This window comes from Cynocephalus volans, chromosome 7 (assembly GCF_027409185.1).
Source record: "Cynocephalus volans isolate mCynVol1 chromosome 7, mCynVol1.pri, whole genome shotgun sequence".
Classification (NCBI taxonomy): Eukaryota; Metazoa; Chordata; class Mammalia; order Dermoptera; family Cynocephalidae; genus Cynocephalus; species Cynocephalus volans.
In genome coordinates, this window is record NC_084466.1 from 158,639,296 (window position 1) to 158,667,195 (window position 27,900).

The 27,900-nt window shown below is 46.9% G+C and overlaps 1 protein-coding gene across 2 annotated transcripts in view; it reads left to right on the top strand.

The window, feature by feature from the left end:
* The window catches only part of MGMT (O-6-methylguanine-DNA methyltransferase), a 282,167-nt gene that overhangs the window by 226,330 nt on the left and 27,937 nt on the right, over positions 1–27,900 (top strand). For both annotated transcript variants that reach the window (XM_063103089.1, XM_063103090.1), the window contains one exon: positions 9,701–9,861. In XM_063103089.1, coding sequence (XP_062959159.1) covers positions 9,701–9,861 — 161 coding nt within the window. The remainder of the gene's footprint in view (positions 1–9,700; positions 9,862–27,900) is intronic.

Below are 27,900 nucleotides of genomic sequence, written 5' to 3' on the forward strand. Positions count from 1 at the left end.
TGTGGGTTTTTCTCACCCCTGGGGAATGTGTTTTTCAGCAAATTATTCAGTGGAAAAATGAAATCTGAAATGTGGGTGTTTTTCGATGCACGTCCTGTGGTGGCCGCCTTAACGCCACTGCATGTCCTTTGCTCATTTGTGCAGGGGGCAGGCACTGATAGGACCCCGGGGCTGAGAGGTGGAGCCGGGGCCCACATCACAACAGTGTGTGGCTGTCTACGGAGGTGCCGCAGCCGGAGCAGCCATTGTGGGGCCCGTCCATTTGGCTTCTTCATGCATCATGGTCTCGTGCCCACCTTCACACAAGCCCTGCCCTGCTGGTGTGCCAGGCCACTAGGAACAGTGCTGTGGCCTTAATCACTCTGGGCCTAGCTCTGGGTGGTTGACAGTGGGGAGATGGTGGGACTGGGACATTCCAAGACCTAGGCCTCTTACCTGTATAACAGAATGCTGTGTGTTGTGTGGACAGGTCATGAGGTGCTTCAACATAAATACGGCCTTCCTTCAAGGGTACGTGGGCAGCCATCTGGGAGCCTGAGACCCTGTGGTCTGGGCATCTGATCTCTTTCTGGAAACTCAGATATCCATTGTCTTTGAATAACAGGGCAATGGGCCTAAATTGTAATCCAATGGGTTAGAGAAAGAATTACAGAGATTACCTAAAAGTTAAAGAGAATAAAACTAAGTGCTATAGAGAATATGAGCTGTCAGGAATCGAATGTGTGAACATATGGATTTTTCATGAGAAGGGGCGACCGTTTGTTTCAACTCAGCGATGAGCCAGAGTGCTTCAGTTTCATGGAGATGGTCCAGATTAAGGTCTTTGGAATCAGACTTCAATCCAAATCCTGGATCCATCCCTTACGTATTGTGTAAGTTATGATTACATAACCTCTGGGCCTCAGTTTCCTCTTCTAGAGCATAGAGATGATAGTACCTCCCTCGAGGTTTGTTGGGAGGAATAACTACAACAGTTTTTAGTTACATGCCTGGCACATGTTAGGCACTTGGTAAATGTCAGCTACGAAATGTTAGACAAGAATTTCCCTTGAGATGTTTGCATGTAGTTAGTCGATCCTCAACTTCGTTCAGTGGACACCCCTTTCTGAGGTGCTGTGTCATATAATGGAGGTGTGACATTGAGACATTCTCTCAGCAGGGACTTCTGGAGTCAGCTGTCTTGCCTATGGCTGACCTTGGCTGTGTTATTGAGAGTCAGGATATTAAATTGCATGATCCAAAATCAGTCATCTTTTACCTGTCTTGACTACCTGTGCTGAGATTTTCCCAATCATGCTACTTTTTCTCTTAACAATTGTTTATCATAGAGAGCAAAGGTCCTCTCACTGAAGTTTAGTTCCTCTCTGCCCAAAAAATGTATGTCCCAGAGTGGGCCCTTGTTTAAAACTTGTGTCATTTTTTTCGTAGGTGTCCTTGCAAGACTTTAATGGCTCAGAGCAATTAGTGGCACACAATGACCTTTTCCACTACCATCCTGTTTTTTGGGCACAGCCCTTGATTTTCTTATGTCAGCATGTGGAGGAAGGAGTATGATTCCTCCCTCTGCCCCTCCCCCTTATCCCCTCCTATCCTCCTCTCCCCAAGCCTGCTGGGGCACACACCCTTAGCAGGGCACAGCAAGGCCAGGACAGAGGCTTTGAGGGCATCAGAAGGGGGAACTACCCAGGCTGTGTGGGTTTGCTCAGCAGAGAGAGACCAGATGCAGAGGATGGGCCATGTGCAGTATAGAGTTAGCATAAAGACATGAGCAGTTCACCAGATGCCCCATTTGAAATCCAAGTACAAATGTGAGATGTTGGTAATCTCTGGCCATTGATTGATGTTCTTCCTTTTCCAGGGTTGGGGAGGAGATTTGTTGAGTAATGCAAAGTTACCTGGCCCCAAAGATCCTTTGTGGAAGTACCCTTGTGGAAGTCCCAACAATTCGATGAGACTAGTAGAATGATTCCTTATATATTTTTACAGATATATAAGTGTTTTATTTATAAGAAGCTGAATTAAGCTGGGAAAGAGGAATGTACCTCTCACATGTGTGTGAAACCTTAGAAAGCTTCTTTGTTTGCTGCCTCAGCGGTGGAAAACGAATGCAACGTAGACGTGCGGCTATCTGAGCTCTTTATTTGCCACATTTACAATATTAATAACAGCGATTCTAGAAGTTGTCACATCAAGTAAAAGATCTTCATTCCAGGATGTCTTTGGGGGCCAAATGGAGACTGGATGCATGCATTTAATAAATTGTAGTCTCACGTAGTCATTTTTGTAAATAATTAGTTTCAGTGAAAGAATAAGTTAGCATATTGTATGCATCTAATGTTGCAAATGTACATACAGCAAACTTTGCTATTAATCAACAGTCAAGCACCGCAAGTGGGGTCTCATACATAATGAATTGTGCTTAAACCTCATGGGTTTCTTGATAGAAAAATAAAAGAAAACACAAGTGTAGTAAGCTTTTGAATAAAATTTAACTAGATTGCTCTGCATCCTGTAATTGTTTTGGATTCATTAGGGACCTGATCATTCATCTATAGTTTTGGGGTGTTTTTATCTTCATCTGTCAGATAGTAGAGACTTTTAATGATATGTTAAAGTGTTGATAAAATACAATTTTCTTTTTAATCATTTGAACATTTAGAGGAAAAGTAAATAGGCTCTTTTTTTTTTTTTTAAGCATTCTAGTCTGCCAAGTATACTATTTAAATTATCTCTTAAAAATATGTTTTATTATTGCTGATGTATTTTTAAGAATCTATTATTTTTTAAAAGAAAAAATACATAGTTCTTATGGGGAGGAGTTGCAAATTTATATAAAATTTTCTCTGTATTTTCAGTGGGTGTTTTAAACTATTACGGTACATTCCTTTGTGGTCTTGTTTAGTATCTGACATTAATTCAAGCCCGAAATTCAGAGGGCTTAGGATGCCCATTAAAAATCAATATCCAATTTTAGCAACATACCTATGACCACCCAGAAAGTAAATAAATTGGGACCTAACTAAATTTTAAACTTCGTGTCATTGACCTTGGGACATGAGCCGTTTGGTGGCCTATGATAGGATCATAGACGTAGAATTCATTTTGGGGGCGGGGTGGAGAGCATAAAGGCAAGGGGCGGTATTTATGTTCATCTTTGTTAGGAGCACACGGTGAAAGCTCAGGTGGGATTTGCTGTCTGGACGGCCCCCTGCAGGGACCCACTGCATAGCGTCTTCTCCAGGAAGCCTCCTGTCCACTTGTGGCTAGACTGGTAACGACTGTTGTCCTTACTTGTTTCCTGTCTCGTACAATAGGAATTTCTCTTCCTCTTGCACAGAATGCATCTTTGAAAACAGGGACTAAAGCCACACACGTGGAGGTCAGTGAGTAAACTCACCTGTCAGGTGTGGTGGACACTCTTGTCCCAGAGAGTTAAAAAATAAATAAATATATGAGTCACGCCTGTCATTTTTTGCATAGATGTAAGTATCTTGCTGTTTCACACCGTTGTTTTCTTCTGCAGTTGAGTACACGTTGTTCTTCAGGTTGTGTTAGAAATCAGTGGGATGGTGCAGGAGCCACTGAGACCAGCACGTGGCGCACAGTAAATGCCACTCTCCTCCTCTTCAGCCTCCTCCTCCTCCTCCTCGTCTTCCCCATCCCCCTCCCCCTCCACAGCAGCTCACAACCACTGAGCCCCGGTGGCGCCCGTCCCCAAAGCCCCACTGGTGAACCTTTTGTTTCTCATCGATGAGTTGAGATCAGCGTTTCTTATGACTGGTGTCAGCCCCTTAACTTTTGCCTTTTCTACTGTTTCCTAAAATAACTCTAGGATATTCAAATAGTCACACAGACAGCATCGAGTGTGCACGGTGATATTGCCCAAACGGCCACCGGCCACCAGGCAGGGCCACAGAACAGTCCCTCGCAGTGTTCTTTCACAGTGGCACAAGCAGTCCTGGTCAGGGAAGGGGAGGCGTGTCAGGGTGTCCAGGGGACATCGGTCATTTGAGGGTGGAAGTGGGGAGTCGCTGACGATGACCCGAGTGTTACCTCTGCCTTCCCTGCCTGCTCAGTTGGCCATAAGCTCCCGCAAAACGGAGGGCCTGAGTCAGCGTTCTCGCCAGTAAGCCACGTGCATAATGGGTCCTCAGTAAATGCTTGAATGGGATCAAACCACCACGTTTGGTTGGAATAGAGACTTAAAGGGCTGTATTTAGCCTTCCCTTTTCTAAAACAGTGATCTTTATTGATAGCAGGTAGCATAGTTTATTTCTTGTCTTCGGTCCTACCCATGGAAGAAATCCTTCTGAGTTTCAGCAGGAAGGTGTAATTAAATGCAGGACAAATCCATCAAGCACAAACACAAGAAACCCTGCTAGAGATCTTCTAATTTGGACATAATTGTGCATTTACCAGTGATGTTTAGCAAGAGTCTCTGCATGATGTTTGTAAAGTCACCTATGTTGCAGTTCAAATTTTTGCTGAAAACGTGTACCTACGTGAGCCTGTGAAGTCTGGCACTCTCTCCTTGGGTCCCAGAGGCCTCCCCCTACTCCTCATGCTGAGTCCTGGAAGGCAGAGGAGGCAGGGTTGGCCTGGCAAGCTCGGCTGGCTTGGGAAATGTTTCTCATCTTAAGGGCGTCTGCATGTTGTGTGTGGCCCAGGCCCTGGGCTCTTCCTCCCACTGAAAGGTCACCAGAGTGTCCAAGAGCTTCACACTGCCTCCTTACAGCCTGCTGAAGGACACAGCCCTGTGGGCTCCTTGCCAGATTCCAGAAGTGCTCAGAGGAATATGTATCTTTAGAACTTTCTTGGTCAACCTTCCAGTGTCACCAGTTAATGTTCCCAAGCCATAAAATGAAGAGTCATCCAGTGGAGGGAGAGAGGTTGGGAACACTGCAGTCACAGAAGAGAGGAGGTTGAAACCCTGCACTCCTAATCTGGATGATTTGCAGTCCACCCACTGGTGTAACTGACAGTACTAATGAGATGTGAGTAACTTAGAACTTTTGGCCTGTTTTCTTCCATCAGATTGGATTTAAACCAAGTATGTTACATCATAATGTCTTTGGGGAGTAGAATTCACTCAGAATGAGCATGTGTGGATTCTTTACTGCCAATAGAGTCTTACAACACCCAAAACTTGAATTCCCAAATCTCCCGCTGACTTGGTCAAGCTTGAGAGTACTGAGCACGTCTGCAACTCGGGAAGACTGGCAGACACGGTGCCCAGAATGCTCTTTCCGCTCTCCCGTGTCCTGCCAGGCACGCGCCAGTGCTCGATGAGGCGCTAGACCTCCAGCAATGTGTCTTCCATGGGCTCGCCCAGGCGGCAGGTGGGCCTCCTCGCCCCTGAGGACAGGGGGTCCACAGTTCTGGAGTGGCTGACATAGCTGGATGCAGAGGGAAAGACCAGCCAGGGCCAGGCAGCGCTTCCCACGCAGCAGACAGATGTCCACGTCCACCAGCGGCCCTGGAATTTGAATTTGGCCAGTCGCCCTCTGGTCCCCCTGTCCCCAGGCCTGATGCTGCCACTTTTCCTTCCTGTTCTTCCTAGCGTCAGCGTCCTGTGATGCAGACGTCACACAGGTGGAAAGGACAGCTTCCCCTTAGACAGCTTCTGTGCTTACACATCAGACGTTTGTGCAGGAGCGTTCTAACCGCTTTCCTATGTCCCGCTTATATCAAAACAAACTTGAAGTACAGTTCAGCACTGGGATGTCCTTCCTCCAAGCCCAGGGAGGGAACAGGTCACGGCGGTTTCTCCCCTCCTGGAGAACGTCACCCAGGGCCAGTGCGCTGAAACTCCAGGATCTCCTCTGGAAGGCAGCTTGCTGTTGTCACATCGTTTTTAAGGCACCCTGGAATGGCCAGCAGTTGTGTATTTCTTGAAGAAATCCTTAGCCCCGGCCATGCGTGCTCTGGCTGTGCCATGTTAAGTGCCAGGACTCTCTGTTGCCGTGTGTGCAGAAGCTCAGCAAAGCCAGACTCCTTTTTCGGCCACCAGCCATCCTGTCGTGCCAAGTTGAAAGAAAAGATCTCCAGGGTCATGCTCTTCACCTGTGGATTATTCTGTGGGTGACAAAGGACATCCTAGGAGAGGTCCTGGGGGAATGTGCCTCTGATGCGCCCCCTCTGTGCCAACCCCGCTGATGTTGGGCGAGGGTCTTTTTCCCTGTGCAGTGCTGTCTTCTGAGGTGACTCCACAGGGGTGCCCAGGACCTCACGACTTGGGCTGCCCAGCAGTGGTGCTCTCCTGGTGACAATCGAACTGGCCACAGGGGTTTGCATTCAGTGGTGGGCAAGTCAGCGGCTCCCAGGGAAGACGTGGATGTGGGGTTTCAGGGAGCGTGGGCCGCGGAGCCCGAATGAGCGGCGATCCGGGCTGGGCGCGGGAACCTGGGGGATCTCTGTCGTCGGAGCGGCTGTCCGCGGGGCCGTCGCAGCTCGGCCCCTTCAGGGCACGCGAGCGAGGTTGGAGGAGAAGGCAGGGCGGGAGAATCAATTTCATTTTATTGTAGAAATGGAAATTTGTGTCATGGCTTTAAAAATCTGGTTTTATGTGTGTGTTTAATGCCATTCATTTTAAATGTAGTGCCATAAATCCTTGCTTCAGAATCAAAGCTGTTTAATTACATTTCACCCATGAATAGTTATCTAATGCCAATAGAGAAGGAGTTAAAAGGAGAACTAGAGTAAATCAGAGGTTGAGATCTTTAGCACAAGCATAAAAAATCAATTTAAGATGAATTTTACTACTATAAAAATTCTTCAAATATCCTTTTAAGAGTGGGAAATGCTGGAAACACAGCTTCACATTTCAATTCCCTCAGCAACGTGGAGGGGGTCTGCCGGCAGGGACAGTGCCTGGGAGGGTCTGAACGGGCCCTTCTCGGGCAGGGCCATCACTGACCCGGAGTGAGAGCTCTTGAAGCTCAGCGGTCACTGGTGGGCACAGAAGCCCCTGCTTGCTGCTTTAACGTGCTCCCTCTCCTGTAGCGAATGCTCATGTCCCTGAGGAACCTGCTGTGGCATGTGGTGGCCGACTGGACCCCACAAGTCCTGAGGACTAACCCTTTGCCACCTGTTTGACCCCAGCCCGGCCCATCCCTCACACTCTGCAGGAGAGGCCAGCCGAACTCTTGCCACAGAAGGTGCCAGGGCAAGGGGTTTGCTGGGAGGGGTGTTCGGGCCCTCTCCGCCCCTCTTGCTTCCTCAGAGGTCGGTCTGTGCTCATGGGGGCATAGGCCCTGTCCACTTCCTGTCTGAGCTGCAGTGGCTCTGGGCCATCCTTGGGCCGCATGCCCTTAGCTCTGCTCTGGAGGGGCTCAGCTCACTCTCAGCACACACCATTCACCCTACCTCCACGCTCCCTCTGTTCCCTGGGATCAGCATTGCAAAGCACATGGCATATTTCTTTTAGATGTCATCCATACACTGTTGATTCCAGCAGTAAGGAACAGAGCAAGGACAGAATGACTGGAGTGTGTCTCTGAAACAGAATAATTTTTAACAGAAGTTCTTTCCATGAGCAGACCTCGCTAACGGAGAGAAATCAGGGCAGTGAGAAAGCGGCATCTCTACCCCCAGGGAAACTCAGAGAGGCCATCCTGTGGCCCTGCTCAGGGGCCCTCCTGTGCCTGGAGTGAGCCCGCCATCCCTCGGGCCTCTCTGTGTGCAGGCCCGGGCTGTCCAGACAACAGCCTGTTTACTGAGGGCACTGGGCAATGAAAGGCCCTGTCTGCACGGGTTCCCTCGGGCAGGGGCCTAGCGCTGTGGCAGCATAGACAGGGCCTGCGCCTCTTCTGTCTAGTCCTGGTGTCAACAGGATCAACCGACCTTAGCAGCTCTGCGGAGTCTGAGTCTCAGGCCTGACTTCTGGTCTCACTTGTCCATCTCTGCCTGTTCATCCTGGTGAGCTCATTTCTTCCTTCTCTATTCATTCCCGGGTTTTTTCCTTAAAGCTGTCAGGATTTATATGCTTGGAAAGCCTTCTCTGACCGGAACAGTGTAAAGGGGACCCCTTTTGCGTCCCATCCCAGGAAGTTCACTATTAGAAAGTTCCAAGGACCTAGGTAGAGACTCTTTCCCCCACCAAACGCCCTGACCCAGGGGCTTAGACTCCAGCACAGGATCCTTTATAACACCTGCTTAAAGCCTTCTCTGTTGCCCCTGCTGTAGGATGAAGCACACAGTGCTGGATCTGCAGTGCCTAAAAGAGCCAGAAAACCCTGACATGCCACTGCACTGTGTCCGTTCCGTCCCCAACCCTCCGCCAACAGCAGAAGGCTCCCGCAGCGCTACATGGAAACAGCTAAGATGATGCAGACTGCGCACCTGTCCCGAGCTTCTCTCCATAACCTGGGGCTGTGGCCACAGCATCACCACATTTTGTGGATGCGTGTGCTGTGGACACATGTGCCAGTTTCATAGGGAAATAGAACACCACAGCATGTGTTCAGACAGAAGCTGGAGAACTTCTTTAGGCCCCAGGTTTGCCATCTTTTATTGAAAATGTGACTATCTAGGTGGAATGCAGAAGCTGCTCCCGTTGAACCTGTGCTTCTATTCTGAGACAGAAAAAGCACAAGACATTTCTGCCCATAGCACGTTTTAAGCCTGAGTAAGTTGTGTCATCTCGAACACAAACCCAAAAGAGGAAAGACTGTACTTGTTTAACTGGATGCATAAGCCACTGTTATCTTTTATTTGTGCTTTAACCGTGTAAGAGAGTAAACCTTTTTAACTCTGGGGAAGCTGCGCGGTTTCTTTTTTACCTCTAGCCTTATTGGGTGCTTTGTTCAGATTTGTACCATCTTGCTGCTGACCTCCCAGGAAAAGCGAGAAGTAATTGCTGTAGAAACCACGTGAGCTCTTTGTGTGAAGGTGGGGCTTTAAGAAGTTGTCACGGCATCATCTTTTCAAGGCTGCCTCAAACTCTCCACGAGTGGGGCCACCAGGCCCAACAGACAGGAGGGTGAACGCCCCCGGGGGAAGCAGCCATGAAACTATCTAAAGCAACCCTAACACATGCAGCTTTACACTTCAGGTCAGAGGGAGGATGGTAACCAGGAAGAACGAACAGGAAGATTTGAGAAAGAACCATTGGAGGACACCAGCATAAAGGTCACGGTGCTACACTGAAATGACAGACTCACGTAAACACAGACTAGACTGGCTGGAGCGGGGACCGTACAGACAGAACGTGCACAAAGCCACAGCAGGGCATGGATGTGCCTTCCAGTGTTGGACTCGGGGTGGGATGTGCGGTGCGGTCTCGCCACTTTGATGACATTCTGGAAAACGTGTGTGGTGATGAGTGCTGGGTGGCTGCACTGCAGACGTGCCACCCACCAGTCTTAGAAGGTGGCACACGCGCCCCTGCGTGTCATGCTGCTCTCTCAGGTTCTGTGCTTCACACTGTCACCATAGACTTCCAGAGCCCATGTACTGGGACTTTCCTGGGGCTTCTAAAGCCTGAGGTGGAATGAAGGGTGCAGTGACCTCCCGGCATCTTCCTGCCTCCCCTCCCAAGCCCAGCTTTCTGCTGTCCCAACGCCTGTCATGCCGCTGGTTGAGCCACGGGCACCCATGAAGCGGCTGCAGAGGTTCCCCGTGTGGGTGCAGTGGTGTTTGCTTTTCAGGTGTGTGAAGGCAGGGCTCAGAGGTTAATAAGCCCCTGTTGTCACTTTTGCAGGCCTACAGAGGCCCCAGCTCTTCCTGCGGTCCCCGGCGGTGTGGAGAGGATGGCAGAGCCCCTGGCACAGGGTGCAGCCTGGCTGGGTGCCTACTTCCACAAGCCCGCGGCCCTCACGGAGCTGCCTGTGCCGGCCCTGCATCACCCCGTCTTCCAGCAAGGTCGGTAACCACACCGTCGCGTGGCCTTTCCCCCAGGGAGCTCAACTCACTGACTGTCACTTAGGTCTCAGCTCTGTTTTACTGACTGTATCGTGGTGTGTTACATCATCTAAGCAGAGCGGCCTGTGGCTGGGCTCACAGACAAGAGTCCCCCGTCTCCTCCCACTCCAAGCGGTTGTGTTAGTTTTGGCACATGGTCGCATAATTCTTGGCAAAGGCAATAAAAATGATGCATGCAGATCGACTTCTGACTCTCGCTGGCTGAAAGGTTTAAATAGGAACACATCTGAATGGCACTAAATTTTTCAATAAGCTTATTGTTAACTTAAACTATCTGCTTGCCAACAGCACAGAAAATGAGACTTGTATGTGGACAATTAGCCTCTTGCATAAACTCTTTGGTGACAGTTACATGGTATCAGGTAGCAGCATTGTATCTTCCCAGATAAGTTTGAAGCTGAATTTCTCCAGCTTACCATAGTTATAGTCTTAAGACATGAATTGAAAACTTGTTGCTCAAATGTAGCATGTTAAAGGCACTTAAAGACTGTGATAAACTAAAAACATTTTAAAGCTTTTTTTTGGATCTGCTCAATATAGAAATTCATTGCAGCAACTAAAATTATTCTAGACCCATACCAGAGATTTATTTTGCAGTGATTTTTTATGAATAATCATTTTAATATAAATGAATATGTATTCATATAGAGAGGTATATGTGTTGGTGTATACATACATATCCTTAGGGGAAAAATTACCCTGAGATTTTAGATATGGTGGATTTAAAGCGATCTTGAATTTGAAAATGGGATTTACTAAGTAAGTTTAATGTTTATTTTAATAGCTGCTATGATTTTCAGCAAAACAAACTTGAAAATGGAGCAGAGTTTTCAGGAGAAGCAGGAAGAGAAACCCCTGAAGGTTGGGCTGAAACCTCAGTTCACTAACAAGGTCAGACAAGGGAACGGATAGAACATTGAACCTTTCTTGTGCGTAATGAGCTGAAACTGCACAGCTGTAATGAGTCGGGCCCCCGCTATCCCTGTATCGTACAGAACTGTCGCCAGAAGGTTTCTCTCAGTGGGGGCTTCAGAATTTCTAAAAGGGGGTCTCCAGGATGGGCATGTGGAGACCTGAAGTGCGTGGGCCTTTGCACTGTGCTACCCATGTACAAGAAGCCCTCCATCGTCCACATCCACCAACCGGGTGCCAGGGAAGGGACCAGCTGCAGCCCCCCGGCCACCCACTTGCCCCGACCCCACCTCTTCTCAGCAGCATGAGTTGATGGCCTGACTGTCGGTGTGGGCCACCTGCTTGTTGTATGCTCCCGTGCACCAGGCTTGGGGCGGGACATGGCCATGTGGTCTAAGGAAGTCAGAGAGTGGCTTGGTGTTTAAAGTAGGGGCCTGGGAGTCTGGGAGCAGTGAACTCTTTTGGACACCGTTGTCATTGCAGATTAGCGCCCTGCCAGTAGGAGCAAGACAGAAGAACTGCCCAGCAGTCTTTCCCTCTCTATATGTCTGCCAAATAAGTAGCTGAAATTTAAGGTCTCAGAACAGACAAGTTATAAAACCAGGGCAGGAAGTATCTGTATAATCTTATGGAGGGATCAGTGTGGGGGACAGTGAGCCTGTAAAATCCTGAAGTTTACCTAAGGTTTGTTGTGTGACTTAATAAAAATGTAGAGGCAGAAGTTTAGAAAGCTGGCTGGCTGGTTAGCTCAGTTGGTTAGAACACAGCCTTATAACACCAAGGTCATGAGTTCTGATCCCCATTCCAGCCAGCTGCAAAAAAAAAGAAAAAGTTTAGAGAAACTCACTTGTCTGCAAGCCAGACGGTAATCCCAGCTGGCCGTACAGCTGGGTCCTGCTGGTTGTCACCCAGGGGTCCAGAGAGTAACGCATCCTCATGCAAACCAGGCAAAGAGTGCAGAAGGAGCCTCTGCAGCTACCAATGGACAGTCCAGGACAGCATGACCAGCAGAGGAGGAGGGATACTAGAAATGATCAGAAAATCCCCAAACCGCCTCTGCAGCGGTGGAGGCGGCCAGCCTGGGACTCCTCAGCCACATCCCTAGCCCTCAAAGGCAGTTGGGACTGTCTCCATTTACCCCTGCCATCCTGGCTCGGGGCCCATGCCAGGCCGCTTCCTGGGCCTGCAGGTCATGGTGGGTCTTGGTGACCAGGAAGACACAGAAGTAGCCATTTGGTTACGGGTGGAGGCCGTGCAGCTCACCTCAGCCCTGCTCCTCTCGGACAAGCCCTGCAGTGCAAGTGGGCACTTCTTACTGGCATGAAGTATACTCCAGCAAGGTGTGGGGTGGGAGAGGGGACAGACTCTAGCATCCTTCCTTCTCTTGGTGTTCTAGGAACACTGAAGCTGGATGCAGACCCAGGGTACTCAGCTCCAGGGGCCTTCTCCTGGGGGCTGGTGTCCCCTGGGCCAGACACGTCTGCAGACAGTTAGTGGTTGCTGCTGGGGCTGGGATTTCCCACGCCTCAGCATATGCAAGCCAGCTTTTTCTAATTTAGCCCAATCATTGACTCCTGGGCAGGGACCAGGTGTACAGATTTTACGGTTTAAAGAAGGGGGCGGGGTGGTTATCACACAATTGTTAACAGGGAGTTAATTGGCACTGCCCCCAAGTGTGGCAACGCCCCTTTCTGTGTGGCAGTAGTTGGGTTTGCTCTCTGTCCAGCTTGCACTTTGTAACGCCAGTGAAGTTGACAGTGTGAGGAAGGTCCCACAGAGAGAAAGGCTTCCAGCATCTCAGAGCCCTCTGGAAGCTGACGAGGGATAGAAATCAGTCTTCTTTGCAGACTTGAAGGAATGGGTCCATTTTAACATGGAATAAATGTTTCCTTGGCCAATTCCATTTTCTGTACATTTTAACTTTTGGATATGTTTAACATACTTTAGCGAATCATTTTTTCATCATGTTCTAGCTTCTGAGATTTAGACCAGGTCTGTCCGTTTCAGCCTGTTTTGAGAAATGTGATTGTAATAGTTCTTGAGGTCCAGCACGTTTACCTCTTCTTCTTAAAGCCCTGGCTTGAACAGTTTCTCACCTCAGTGCCAGGCCTCGTCTCTTCCTCAAGCCCGACTGTGGTCTGTCCTGCTGCTGAAAGGTCCTCTCTCTCCTTCTCAGGATCCTTCTGTGAGGTGAACGTGCTGTGCTTGATTTGTTTATGTTTAAGGCTAGCCACGAAAGGATGTAGGAAGTTGAACCAAATGAAATTGCTATTTTTGTAGATTAAAATTTATCAAATATTGTAAATTTCATATGGTTTGACGTCTTGAAGAATTTCCAAAGATTGATTAGTGACAAGTTAGTGTTCTGGGCATTTCTAGGAGGGGATGGCTCGTCATTCTGTCCTGACCGGGAGTCTGGATGTCTGCATGGCTGCTTGCTCCAGGGCCACGACAGGTAGGATCTCTCAGAGGGAAAGGGAGACCACGATTCTGGAAGGAAGATTCATTATGCTGTTAAAGGAATTAAAATGGAACCTGAGCTGTTGAATAAAATGTGCTGTAATTTCTTGTCAGATTGTTTTAGTGGCAATCAAGTCATTTCCTAGAACAAAATTAGTCAAAGTTTTCTTTTTTGGTTTTTTCAGTTTGCTATTGTGGTTTATTTATAGTGTTAAGACAGTCCTTTTTCTGGCTACTCTGATCAAAACCTAGCAGTCTTGTGGCAAAAGGATGCATTTTAAGGAGGACATTTTCTCCTATAAACCTCTCCCAAAGGTCAGCTGTGTATTTATTTTGAATTCATTTTTTCCCCAGAAATACTTTCATGAAGCTATTATTCTTGATATACATCTTAATATTTCTTTCATAGTTAAATATTTAAACTTCATTTCTTTTCACACTGCCTCATTTCTCTATATTTACTTATTTTTTTTAAATGTAGCTTTTTTTTTTTTTTTTTTTAACACATCTTAAAGTAGCCTTAGGGGTCAGTGGTGAAAACAGCCAGAATAAGAAAAGAAGGTGGCCAAAAGCAGCTTTTTACAGTGAGTTCAAGAAAAGCAGACCTACAGGTAACTAAGATGGACTTTCAGGTATGGGTGTGTGTAGGGAAAATATAGGAAAATTGGTCAGGACTCTCTCAGATGTTCGGAATCTTGCTGAGCATTTGATGTAAATATGTAACTGTGCACGTGTGCCCAGCTGTTCCTTGGGTATTGTCACACTTGCACCCAGGTGTTCTGGGTTATCGGACTTGAGTATAAAGGATGAGTGGCTCTGATCCACAGCGCCCCACCACCACCTCCACCCCACCCCCCAGGATGCCCCCGGGGGGCCATGGGGAGGCCGCTACTGCTGCTGGAGTCTGTTGCTGCTAGGGCTGCCAGGGCCCCCAGGATGCCCCTGGAGGCCACCACCACCGCTGGATCTGAAAGCTGCTGCTGTTGCTGAGGAAGCTGAGGACTGAGCTCATGCCATCTGCCAACAGCTCCCGGGATCTTTCCCAATTACCTAGCTCATGGACCTGCATGTGAGGGGTCTGGTAACCCAGCTGGACACGTGAGGGGTCTGGTGTCCCAGCTTGGCATGTGAGGGGTCTTTGAACTAGTCTGTACAGTGGATTTGAAGGGTCTGTGGGCCCTAGCCATACAATTGGCTGTGTCGGCAGGATTCCAGCAGTAGCACTAGCAATGCAGTGTATGTGGACACATTCGTCCTGTCTAAGCCCTTATCCGACAGGGCCCTCCAGCAGGCATAGCTGGACAGGCCACCGGCAGCAGGGCTGCCGACCCCAGGCTATTCCTGCCAGGTGAAGGCCGGGACTTCCCTGGGGCACCTGGGGACAGGCAGGGCTTTGCTGGGGCAGCCTGCACAATACAGCCCGATGGGTGACTGGTGGACCCCAGCTGGTCCTCCCTGTGCCTGCCCACACACGATAGCTTTCAACAGATGAGTTCTGAGTTTTCTTTTTAAAGTGACTGCAATGTTCCTTTTTAAATGAAATTTTTAACACTTTAGTAATTCCTTCGTCACAGTTATTAGCCTGTAGCTATGAAATCCAGTTGCATGACAGCAGTAAAATCTGCATTTCTTAAACCTACTGGCTAGAAGTGAGATTTTGCGGCTTCTATTACAGAGCCTCAGAAAGGTTCCAAGTTCCCGTAGTCGTGTGTCTCTGTTGAACCCCTCATCTCAGAAGGACCTCTAACGAAAGCCCTGCGAGAGAGTTACAGGAAAGGCCCTTCAGGGTGAATTAATTAGCTTCCCCACAGTATCCTAGAAGATGGTCCCACTGAGCCTGTGCCTTCCAGTGGGGGCCGTGGGGGTCCTGGGAGGCAGGCAGACAGTGATGGGGGAGGAGAGGAACGTCCCTGGGTCCTCACCGAGATGGCCCTTTAAAATTCAAATTTCATCTTGGAGAGCCAAGCCAGGGCTGATCCTCCAGCCCCCACCCACTCTGCCACCTCCAAGGCCAGCCACAGCTCTTTCCTCCTGGCTGTTGCTCACATCCCGGAAAGAGCCACCCGTGCCAGGCACCCCTCACCCACAGCCTGCCAGACCCTGCCAGTGGCCTCCTAGGAGAGAAGGCACTGAAGCCCTCTTCATCCACATGTCCAAGGGCCTTCAAGTGTCCGCACTAAATCGTGATCCAGCCCACGTTTGTCTACAAAGGTGATGCAGCTAAGAGGAGAACGTTTTCTCTTTAACCACAGTACAGGTCCGCAGCAGGATACAAGGTTTGTGCTTCCAGACACTTTGTAATAGACATTCCCCTGAACTTTAAAAAAAAAAAGAAGAGAAGACAATAACAGCTACAATAGGAGATGCGTTTACAGGTTCTGGCTGGTACCCATCGCTGTTCTCCCGTCCTCTAAATGAGGGCTTATAAAAATTGTTGACCTGCTGAGACATTACCTGGTGGAGCCGGAAGGTTTGTAAACCTCCTTCCGATGCCCGTTTATTGATTAGAACAAGCTAACAACACAGCACTTAAATTAAATGGGAAAGAAACAGCTGGTGAAAATGTGAATCTTTCGGCCTTAGAGCTGCTGAGCTCCTTTTCAGGGACAGCCAATGTGGAAATCTAGGCCTAAGGCCTTCAGAGGCTAAATCCGGGAGAGGTGAGAATAAAAAGGACCTACCCACTGCTGAAAGCAGACCGCAGGCCGCGGATCCAGGGCGCTGGGAAGATTGTCAGACGCCTGGAATCAGCGCAGGGAGCCCTGCCCAGAACAGCCATTGTCTCTGCCTTGGAGAGTAAAGCCCGGTCTGTTTCTGTGGTTTGGAATCATGACACCGGAGAGAGAGGGCAGGTGCTTCAGAGCAAAAGTTGGGAAGGGATGAGGGAAGGATACCAGGGTGTGCAGAGTGTCCTGGACGTGACCAAGGTGGTGACTGACCATCGTCTTCGTCAGGGACATTTACTTACCCCCGACCCATCAGGGCTTCATCACCCCATCCCAAAGCATGCATCCCTGGTGGGACGGGAAGACAGACCCACACCACTCTTCCTCCCTCAAAGCCATGTGGACGAGGACCGCTGATGTCCGACAGCGCCTTCCCTCAGCACGCGGGCCTTGCTTTCCTGCAACCGCCACTCATGTGCTTCCTTTCCCGGTGGTAGGAGTGCCCTGCGTGGCCAAGGGGCCCAGACACATTTGCATGTCTGCATCACTCGAGCTCCTCTGCAGAATAGAAATGTTAGATGTTCCAGAATGCTATGTCCCGGGTTGAAGGTTTCTTGGAGTTAGGGGCTCCCAGCCCCAGCAGCAAAAAGCATCATTTCAGCAGGGGTGCTCTGCAGAGCCCCTGAGGGGTGGCATCTCTCCTGGTTTGCTCTGGCTCTGTCTACCCAGGGCTGGACCCGTGGATCGCCTGGCCAAGCCCGCTCAGTAACAGCTGGTGGACCTCACTCTTTGCTCCTTAACTTGACTGACCAGATACTCTTAGCAAATTGGTGAATTTCCTGGGCCAAAGACCCTGAGGTTCAGCGCATGTCTGTGCATCGTTTCTGTTTTACCGTGCCTGGCCATTGTCACCAGTGCCTGTTTACTCCTTTCCTTGTGCTGCGTAACAGCATCTCACACCAGGAGAGTGTTTTTAAATTTTCAGCTATGATTAATTCAAGCAAACAGATTTTTCAAGTTATCCTTGAAAAATCTTCATCTGGGGGTGGGAGGGTGGGAGGTGTATATTTCAGAATCTTCTAGGAATCTTGTTCCTAATATTATGCCTACAAATTTCTATACTTCTTACCCCTCCCGAAGACACATCAAAACCTTAGGATAAGCAAACACATACATCCTATTTTGAGAATTATTGTTCTAAAGGAATTTATTAAAATGAACCCAGCTCTTGTAAGTGCTTTTGCTGTGTACTTTACCCTGTACTAAATTTAATGTTCTTAATTTATTCATTATTTTTGTTTGAGACATATAATTGCGCATATTTAAGAGGTGTTTTGCTATTGCATTGACAACTTAAACAGTTTCTGGGTTACATAGTTACATGTCTGTCCGATCAGGGACTTTGCACCTAGGGAGGGTGGGAGAGCCAATGTATAATTCATCTTCTGACTTGGGAAGAGTGAACAGAACATGCTGCACATGAACAGCACTGCTATTGCAGCATTGCAGCACATAAGGGAGATGCCAGAGCACCCGAAGAGCCTGTCCAGAGACCCCGAGACAGAGTGCCAGCAGAGCTCTCCACACCCTCAGAGCATGTGCAGATGCTTTTGGCCTCTCAGGAAATATAAATTGCATCATCTTGTCCTTCAATAATTTTTCATTTGAAGTGGGCTTTAAAAAATAGGGATTTTCTATAACGTCTATAATTTAAAGTAAAAAACAGACTTTTCACCTAAATATGCTTTTTAAATTTTTATGCTCCTTGTAGTCATTAGATAAGCATGTTCTACTTCCAAAGAGAACACTTACATTAATGTATTTTGTTGTCATAAAATATTGTACATTCACATTTTACAGGTAATGTTAGTGCATTTTGAAATCATTCTAGCAAAAATAAATAGAAATATCTCTAATACCTGTGTTTATAGAGAAAATTACATTTTAATAAGATGTGCATAGAATTGGACCATAAGTTATCAATATGTTAAATGTGTAAATATTGATATGAAATTAATGACACTAATGCCAAGAAACTATTTATTGTAGGAGCCAAAAGTATAAAAACTATTACTGTTAGTGCTTTAATACATATTATTTGTGCCTGCAACCTTTATGTTTAAGCCGGTTCAGGATGTAAGATCGATGAGTGTCTGTCCGTCTTTAAAGATTTGTTTCATGTGTCTGAATGGAAAAATCATATTTACACACAGGAAAATCATCCCTTTCTTTTGGAGGTGCGTGGCCATCAGTGTAGCTTACGAGGCTGCAAGGAGCTAGAGAAATCACCAGGACGGGGCAGCACTCCTGGAGGCTCAGCCAGGACGTGTCCAGCCCTGTGCCGGGTTTTAATTCCATACAATAAATTACCTCTGAAGAAGAAAATTGAAGAGCAAAATAGAGGAAAAGGAAGTCTTTTTAAAATAAACTCTTAAGTATTCAGCTAAGTTCAGATCTGGTTTTTTCTACTCTGCTGAATACTTAAGGTAAATATTTATAGTGTTTGGGAAGTAGCATCTCTGGTGAGCCCTGTCCCTCAGCCAGCAAAAATATAGACAGTATATCTGTTACTATGGCAACCACTTTTTCTTGTCTCCAGTACAACTGTTAATTATTTGCACCAGCACATATTGTGTGAAAAAGGGGACCCACGCATGGACTTCCACGTGCGTGCACGTGTGCACACGTGGTGTGCTTTTTAAGAAATGCAAGTGCCTTCCCCGACTGGGCTCTGCTGTTTCTTTTTTCTCCCCCAAACAGTATGGTTTTCTCTTCAACCTTCCCTTATGTAGACGGTTTCAGCAAGACCTAGCAACAGAGCTCGAGAGACGTGTAAGCCCTACAGCTCAGCCAAGACGTATACTTTTCATAGAAAATTCGTATCTTTTCCTCTTTTCAGAATAAAATATGCAAGAACCAACACAAATGGCATATCCTTCCCTTTTTTTTCCTCAAGAATTGGGCCTTTGATGTTCAAGAGCAACTAATATTAAAGGCCATCCCTAGAAGGCTGTAGAAACTGCACCTATTTATGACGGATGTAAAACAGCACCAATCTAGCTGAATATGATGGTATCATTAGTTTGTGAATCGCATCCTTGAAAATAACTGTGGAGGAGCCAAATCGGTTTAAAAGAAGATAACAAAATGGTTTAAGCTACTTAGGTTGAATGCCAATTATATTTTAATATTCAACTGAGCATATTTTACTAAGAAAAAAGGCCTCGTTGACGCATGCATAACTCACTGGCAGCGCGGCCCAGCTGTGCCACTCTACTCTCCGAATCACTTTGTGCATTTTAGTAGCATGGTAATTTAGTAGAGGACTACCTGAGTGATGGCATTTTCAATGAGCAGGTAATCTACAGAGAATTTTTATATGGTTATGAGTTCTGTGCTTCAGCCCGGCAACACAAAAATACATCAAGACCAATTACGGTATCAACTTTCAGTGTGATACCCTTGCCACGCAAGTGCATGTATTTCTGCCCCAGGCATTTCAAATTGCATCTAATTTGAAATCTTTGGGGTTTTAATTAAATTTCAGAATATATGGAATTCTTCATTAGTACCTGCTCTGAATAGCAGATTACCCTTCTCTCAGTCTCTCGTTAAAGAAGTAGGCTGTGGTAAATAGCATGTTCAGGAGCTGATCATTTGTGGGGCCTGGGCATTGGAACAGAAATAGTGAAATGCAAAATAATATCAAAAAGATTATTAGTCCAGGGAGAGTCTCTTGATTTGTATTTTAATGGAATTTTACATTTCTCTTAATGATTTGCAAATTGTCCTCTGATTATAAGATGCATTAAGCTTTTCATTTTAATGGCAAAGACACAGCCATTAGCAGAATTTTTTTTTTCTGTCTTCTTTTTAGAGTGCTTCCCTGCAGCAGATAAATATTGAAACCATTACCACCTTTTGATGTGCGTTATAGCCTGCATCGTAGACCCACACATGGCTGGCGGTAGTCTCCTGCACACCTGGCCGGGGACCCCGGCTCTTCATCTGGAGTCAGTGGCAGCAGTAATACTGTTTCCTTTTCTAGAAAACAAGATTCATTTTTTTAAATTGATTTGGGTGGTCGTGTTTATGTGTTAAAACTAATGCATTTAAGTATTGTTAATGGCCTGATTTGTATTTAAAAAGCTGGTCTCATCAATGTTAGGGTTGATGGTAGTCTGTGGGGCAGGCTGTGAGGGAGATTTCAGAAACAGGGTCCCATCTTACCCATCAGGATGTGTCCATGTAACCCACGTGCAGCGAGAGAGATGCACAGAACTGTGCATTAGCCAGCTGGCCCAGGCTGACCTCAGCGTGACCCAGCGAAGAGGCACTTGACTCTGGCTTGGCCTCTGAGATAATGTCTTGGTTTTAAGGCCAGGACTTCTAGTCCCCTACAAAAGGTATATGATTTACATGTCCCGAGCTACAAGGTAAAAATCATCTATTCCGCTCCATCTGCAAATTGCTTAGGGAGCCCTCGGCCTTGACCTTTGTGCTAGGTGCTGGGGTCCTCAGACCCCGTTGGAATGCCGCAGCCTGGTCTGATTGCATAATTAGGAAAACCGAGGCCAAGGGGTTGGAGAATTGTGTGCCACATGCTGAGCGGCAGTAGCTGCTCCCAGGTGAGCGAGGTGACGCCCACACCCGTTGGCCCTCCACTTTCAAGGGCAGCTCTTCAGCCCAGGCCACCACGCTGACCCGTGAGGACACATTTCCCAGCAGCCATGGCCCGCTGGGGCCGGCTCCTCTCTCCCTGCCTCCAGGTAGACACGGCCGGCTCTTGCAGGATCTGAGGGGGTAAAGCTGCACAAGCCTCATCTCCTTTCGATGACCTCTCCTAGTGGGTGACATCCTCCCGAGGTGCCTGGGAGCTTGTCCACACACCCGCTCAGGCATGTCCTCACTGCATGGGACCCTGCTTTTGTGTCCGAGATGTTAGGTGGCGCAGTCTGCGTGGAAGCTGGGGAGTGACCTGTGAAGGCTTCTCTGCTGCCTGTCCTGCCTGGGGTGCCTGAGCAACCTTGGGAAACATTCTTAAAACTGGGGGGCTTAGGCAACAGGAATTTCCTTCTCACAGTTCTGGAGGCTGGAAGTCCAAGATCAGGATATGGGCAGAGTTGGTTTCTCTTGAGGCTTCTCCTTGGCTTGGCCACAGCCGTCTTGTCACAGTGTCCTTGCGTGGCTTTTCCTCAGTGTGAGCACAACCCTGCTGTCTCTCTCCATATCCTCATCTCCCCCTGTCATGAGGACACCAGTCAGATTGGATCAGTGCCCACCCTAACAACCCCATGTGAACTTCATCACCTCTTTAGAAGCCCTGTCTCCAAATACAGCCACGTTCAGAGGGACTGGGGGTTAGGGCTTCATCATGTGAATTTTGGTGTAACACAGCTCAGCCCACAACCTGCTTTCTAAGCCTCTGATTTCCCATCTGTAAAGTGGGGACACGGTAATGACAATCACGTGAAACTGTGAGGAAAGTGAAGTGAGGCCCCACAGACCCAGCACAGAAGTACCTGCTTATTCGTGGAGAGGAGTGTTCTCCAGTATCCCAGCAGCGGCTGGCAACCCGAGGCCACTGCTCCACCCTGGTCTTTTTGGATGCAGTGAAGACTTAGGCCATCATTCTGAAGTGCTGCTCTTTGCCTCCAACGGCACCTGCCGAGGACACCATCCCAAAGGCCCTTCTTATGCCCTCCATGTGTAATGGGCTGTGGGGAGTGCAGGGCTGCTGTTTCCAAGCCCACAGCTGCTCAGAGAGAGCATTTTGGTTTCTAGTATCTCTCATGAAATTGCCTCATGGAGCCAATTTCTATTTAATTGGAAAGAACATTTTCCCACCTGTCATTTCTTCTGCCTACTCACTGTTAAGTTCTAGGCCACAATAAATGACTGCTCGAAAGGACTTCTGGATTCTAGGATGAGAAGGTCAAGCACATGCCCACACAGGAGGCCACAGAGGGTGAGCGTGGTTGCTGCAGGGGTCACTCTACCCGGATCTCCCACCACGCTGGCCCCTTACTCTTATCCACTCCCTCCTACACTGTTCTTGAGCAGCAGGAGGTGTTCTTCCGTGTGCTGTGGGTACAGCTGTGGATAAAGGCAGCGAGGAAGGGGAATGGAGAGACACAGTGCACAAGTAAACATCACTTGCCCACCATGAGGAGGGGTCTGCACCCTGCATCGTGTGTTCCTGAAACCGGGACACAGGGCACACTTGTCCACCAGAGCACCTAGCACAGTACCTGGTTTATAGCAAGTGATGATGAATGTAGCAGCGAATAAATGAATAAACAAAGCAACACTTTGAGAACATTTTATAACATCCCTCGGCCTGGGTTTCCCTCCAGGGTGAGCACAGACCCAGCCTTCCCTGCTCCTGCCCGGAACTCAGAGCACAGACCCCAGGTGCTTGGGTATTGCCTCCTCTTCTCCCTCTTGTTTTAAACTTAAGTGTCAGGGAGGGAAAATAAGAAAATTATTTAAATAAATACCTTTTGAACCATTTTTTATTGGATGGCAAGAGTAGCAGTATCAGTATCAAGAATTTCATTAAGAGTAATTGTTGAGCACATTGATGGCAAGTTGATATTTTCATTACTTTTATTATGAAATATTGACTTCACACAAAAGAATATTTATAATGGACTTGTGAGATATAAATAATAAAGGGCAGATTATACATACACCTCTCAGGTTAAGAAGTAGAGCATTACCAACACTCTTGAGGTCCCACATCTGCCTTCTCCTACCCCTGCTCCATGTCTTGCATTTTAATAATAATACTGATATCCACCTGTGAGTTGCTTCTTTCAATCAACATATGTGAGAATCATGTATTGTGAATCCTATAGAGATGGTTCACAGCTTACAACTCCTCCATACAATCCCATGTCACACATGTGCCATGATTTGTATCCTATCCTTCTGCATTTGGGTTCTTCCCCATTTTTGCCTTTAAAACTAAGGCTGCTACAAATATTCTAGTACATGTGACCTGGTGTTCCAGCCAGCTGGAATTTGTGGGCAGAGTGCTTGAGAAGAGGGAGCAATAGAGAGAAAGGATTCTAGGAATCTGCAGAGTGTCCCCTTGAGTCTGTTGCAGAATGCTAAGTCATATGTGCATGCAGAAGCCACGTGAGACCAGGAAAAGAACTACTGGGAGTCTGTAAGCTGAACAATTCCCAGATGAATGAACATCATTAGAGCTGGAAGATATGTTGACAGTATGAAAATTTTTCTCAGTTTTTTTGTTTTCTTTAAAAGATTATTAACTGTTCACAGTAAAATTAATAAGGATGTATTTGGAGTTTTATAATATATGTAGAAGTAAAATATATGACAGCAACAGCACAAAAGATAGGACTGTTAAACGGCTCTGACATTATTGTGAGCAAGTGTAATATTTGAGGACCGGGGCAGACTTTGGTAAATCAAGGATGCATAGCATAAATTCTAGAATAACACTAAAATATAAAAACCAAAATGTATAGCTTATAAGCCGATAGAGAAGATAAAATAGAATGCTAATTTAAAAAAAAAATAATCTGAGGGAAGGGAGAACAAAGAACAGCTGAGACAAACACCAGGTTGGTGGACTTAAACCCAGCCATTATTGACAATTATATTAAACGTAAATGTTCTTAAGATTCACATAAAAAGGCATAGATTAGCAGACTGGTTGAAAAAGCCAGACCTACTATATATTCTACTATATAATTTCTATAAGATGCAGGTAATTTAAAAGAATGAAAGACAGAGTCTGTGGCAAAAATGGAAGAAAAAGAACTAAAAGGAATGCATAATCAGAAAGGTATAAGTACAACTGTCTTTACCCCAGATAACATAATTATTTACATAGAATATTTTAAAGAATTTTGGCTGGCCAGTTAGCTCAGTTGGTTAGAGCTCAGTGTTGCTAGGGTCAAGTGTTCAGATCCCAAAACCAGCCAGCTGCCAAAAAAAAAGACAACTTTGGGCTGGCCAGTTAGCTCAAGTTAGCTCAGTTGGTTAGAGCACAGCCTTGCAACACCAAGATCAAGGGTTCAGATCCCCATACTGGCAAGCTGCCAAGAAAAAAGGAGTTATGAAGTATTTTGAAAGGATTCAAACTAAAAGAATTTTAAAAGGTTGAGGATATAATTTTAATAAATGAAAATTAATTGTACTTTATATAATGAAATTAAAAAATAAATTAAGCAATTACATTTATAATAGTATCAAAAATATAAAGTATTTAATATTAACATTAATAAGATATGCAAGACCTCTTCATTGAACAATATAAAACATGACTGGGAGAAATTAGACAGGACCTAAGTAAATAATGCACCTTCAGCCAATATTGCAAAGAGATTCATGAACTGTTTCCTATACTCAGTTTAATTAGTTTTTTAAATTTCCAGCTAATTCTAAAATTATATAGAAATGCAAGGGGCCTAGAAGATTTGTAGCAACCTTGAAAAAGAAGAATGAAGTTGTAGGACTTACATTCCCTGATTTCAAGACTTACTATAAACCCCAGTGATCAAGACACTGCAGTAAGGATGAGAACTGAGAGCAGTGGAACAAAATAGAGATCCACCGTTTTATTGTTTTACCTTTGAGAAAGATGCAAAACAGATCAATGCAGAAAGTAAAGTCTTCTCAACAAATGGTTCTTGAACAACTGAATATCCATCTCCAAAAAAAGTAATATTTACTTTGATTCCTACCTCATGCCATACACAAAAATTAATTGGAACTATATCATAAACCTAAACTCTAAAGCTTTTGGAAGAAAACATGAAGAGTATTTTCATGAATTAGGTAGGCAAACATTTCTTTTAATACTGAAAGATAAGGCCATGAGAGAAATTATCAACATTATTAAAGTAAAAGACAATTAAGAAAATTAACAGGAAAACCACAGAGTGAGAGAAATTTTTGCAATACATATATCTGATAAAGGACTTATAAGCAGGATATATGAAGACTCCTTTAATTCCATAACAAAAAGACAAGTAACTCAATAAATTTCTTGGCAAAAATCTTAACATTTTCTTCACAAAGGAATACCTGTGAATTGGCCCATAAGCACATGAGCAGTGCTCTGTGTCATCACTTACTAGGGAAATGCAAATTAAAACCACAGTGAAAGACATCTACAGACGAGGGTGCTTTAAGAAGTTCATGGAAAGATTCATACTGTCTTTTAATTCTATTTTTCCATGAACCTTTTGAGGTACCCTCATGTATCCCAGGATGGCTGAGATTAGAAAGACTAACAATACCATGTTAGTGAGGAAGTTCAGAGCCTGACCCCTCATATGCATTGGTGGGGTGTGAAATGGTATAACTTCTCTGGTTAGCAGCAGCTTCTTATAAAATTAAATGTTCTCCTACCCTGTTATGCAGCAATTCCATTCTGAGGTATTTACCCAGAAGAAATGAAAACCTATGTCCACAAAAACATACACGAGTGTTCATAGTGGCTTTATTTATAATTACCAACAATTGGGAATTGCTCAGATGTCCATCTTAGGTGAGTTAGTAAGTTGACTGAAACATATTCATACAGAGCTATATCCCTGTCTGTATACTTAGCGCTGTCAAGGGGTGACCTAGAGGTACAGCCACATGGATGAATCTCAGTAACGTTATTCTAAGCAAAAGGAGATGGACACAAAGAGCACATACTTCTGATTTTATTTATTGAAGCTCTGTAATCGGCAAAACTGATCTGTGACGGGAAAAAAGTACATGAGTAATTGCCACTGGGGTTGTCTAAGCAGAAATCAGCTGGGAAAGAGGCATGAGAGAATGTTCTGGCATGACGGCAGGGTTCCGTGTCTTAATGGTTTGGGTTACACAGTTGTATGTATTCGCCGAAACTCATTGGATGGTGCACTGGAGATGGTGTATCTCATTGTATGTAAATTCTGCCTCTAAGAAAAAGGAAGTGTCAGTGGGCCTGGAGCTCTTAGTCAACGGTGTGTGTCCCAGTGTACTGGGGAGAGCATGCTGATGTCTGCATCTTACTTTGAAATGCAGCCAAAGTAATAAGCTGGGTAGAGGGATGAAGGATGGATAGATATGTGATAAAAACAAGTATAAAATGTTTATTGTATAATCTGGATGGCGGGTATAGGGGTACTCATTGTAAAATTGTTTGAACTCTTCTACATATTTGAAGTTTTTCATCATAAAATGTTGGAGGAAAAAAATAGACGTTATACCCTGAAGGCAAATTTTGGGAAGAGATCATGAAAACTGGCCTCCCTATCCCAAGTGTGAAGATGCAGCTTTTTATGGCTCTTCACGTGTAGCCAGACCCATGTGTGTCTCCTGTCCATAGCATTCCTGAAGCCATGGGACCAGTGGGGAGCGAGATTGACAAGAATTGAATCCCTGTGTCCCATTCGTGTTTGTCTGTTCCGGTCACTTGCTGAGCAGGTGTGTATTGGGGACCCTCTGCTGCCTGCCCTGTTGTAGGTACTGGGAAGATGCAGGTGAGGGCAGGGCTTAAGCTGCTCAGTCATCAACGCTGGCACAGGTAACGTGATCACATAGCGCAGCAGGCCTGGAGCAAAGGAAGCAGGAGATCGGTGGAGTCGCCACGTCTTTTGGGGTCAAGGGAGGTCTCCGAGATGACACTTGGACTGCGACCAGAATGAAGTAAGAACAAGCCACATAAAGATCCAAGAGAAAAAACCCAGGCGAGGGACTGACAAATGCAAACTTGCTGAGTCGGCCAGAGCGAGCGTGGCTCTTCGAGAAATGGCCCCAAACCAGGACAGCGAGAGTGAAGCGGATGAACGAGACTGGATTCAGAAGGCCCCGTGAATGCCGCCCACGTGTGACGGGGCCGAGAAAGTCCTGGGCAGAAGGACGATGTGGTCCCATGTGGCCAGGTGTGACTGAGGTCAGAAGAGGAGGCGGCAGCAGCAGGGAGTGGGTGGGACGGTCAGGAGGCCACCATGGGTGGGTCCAAGCAGGCCGTGGCGGGCTCGATGGTGAGGAGCAGGGGGGATGGGACAGTTCTCCAGGTGGAGCCAGGAGGACCCACGGGTGCATGGACACGGGTTGAAGTCAGGTGGATCCAGGTGTTTTGTGCAGGCAGCAGGGCAGCCAGCAGTCCTCTCTGTGTGAAGATTCAGGGAGGACCTGGGGGTAGGCAGCAGGAGCTGTTTGTGACACGCTGCATGTCTGGTGCCCGCGAGACCAGTGGGTTGCTGAGCACATGTTGGGTCTGCATCTGGAGCTCGGGCCAGCCTGGGAGGTCCCTGAATCCTCAGAGCACCTCCTAGTTGTGCTCGCCCACGTGTGGAACGCAGGGTGCAGTGGCCTTGGAGACACCCGCCTGGCCCCACAGGCTGCTGCTGGTGTGGAGCATGGAGATTCATTCATCTGAATGTCACATCGCAGCGTTCCTGGACCTGAAAACGCATTGTACCAACTTCTCCTCCTTTTCCTGAGTGTGTGTTGCTTTGAGTGTGAGCCCGTGATGAGCCTGTGGTCCCAACATGGTCGTCAGCCTTTCCGAAGCGCTGCTCCAGGGCCTTGGGGTCTGGCTCATGCCCCGTGCCCTGTAGGTCTGCGTGTGCTGAAGGCCCACCACAGCCTAGCACGATTCACACCCCCAGTTGGGTGGCGCCCCCCACCTCATGGGGCAGAGCACAGTTTACACATCACATAGCTCTGTCTCTCCCTAGCAGCAGTGAGGAGGGGATTTTATAGGCCAGGGAGCCCTCTCTGCATTCCCACGTCTAAACTGCCAGCATTGGGACCCAGGTTGGTGTCTTCCGTAGCTTGTGTGTGTCGTTGGTCATGGTCGTGGCCTTTCAGCTGCTGGCACAATTTCTCTTTAGCCGAAACCTTACCTGGTTTTCTCTCCGGTACCATGTTTCACGTTGAGATTCACACAGACCCAGTCCCGGGCCCAGTTCGGGTTGGG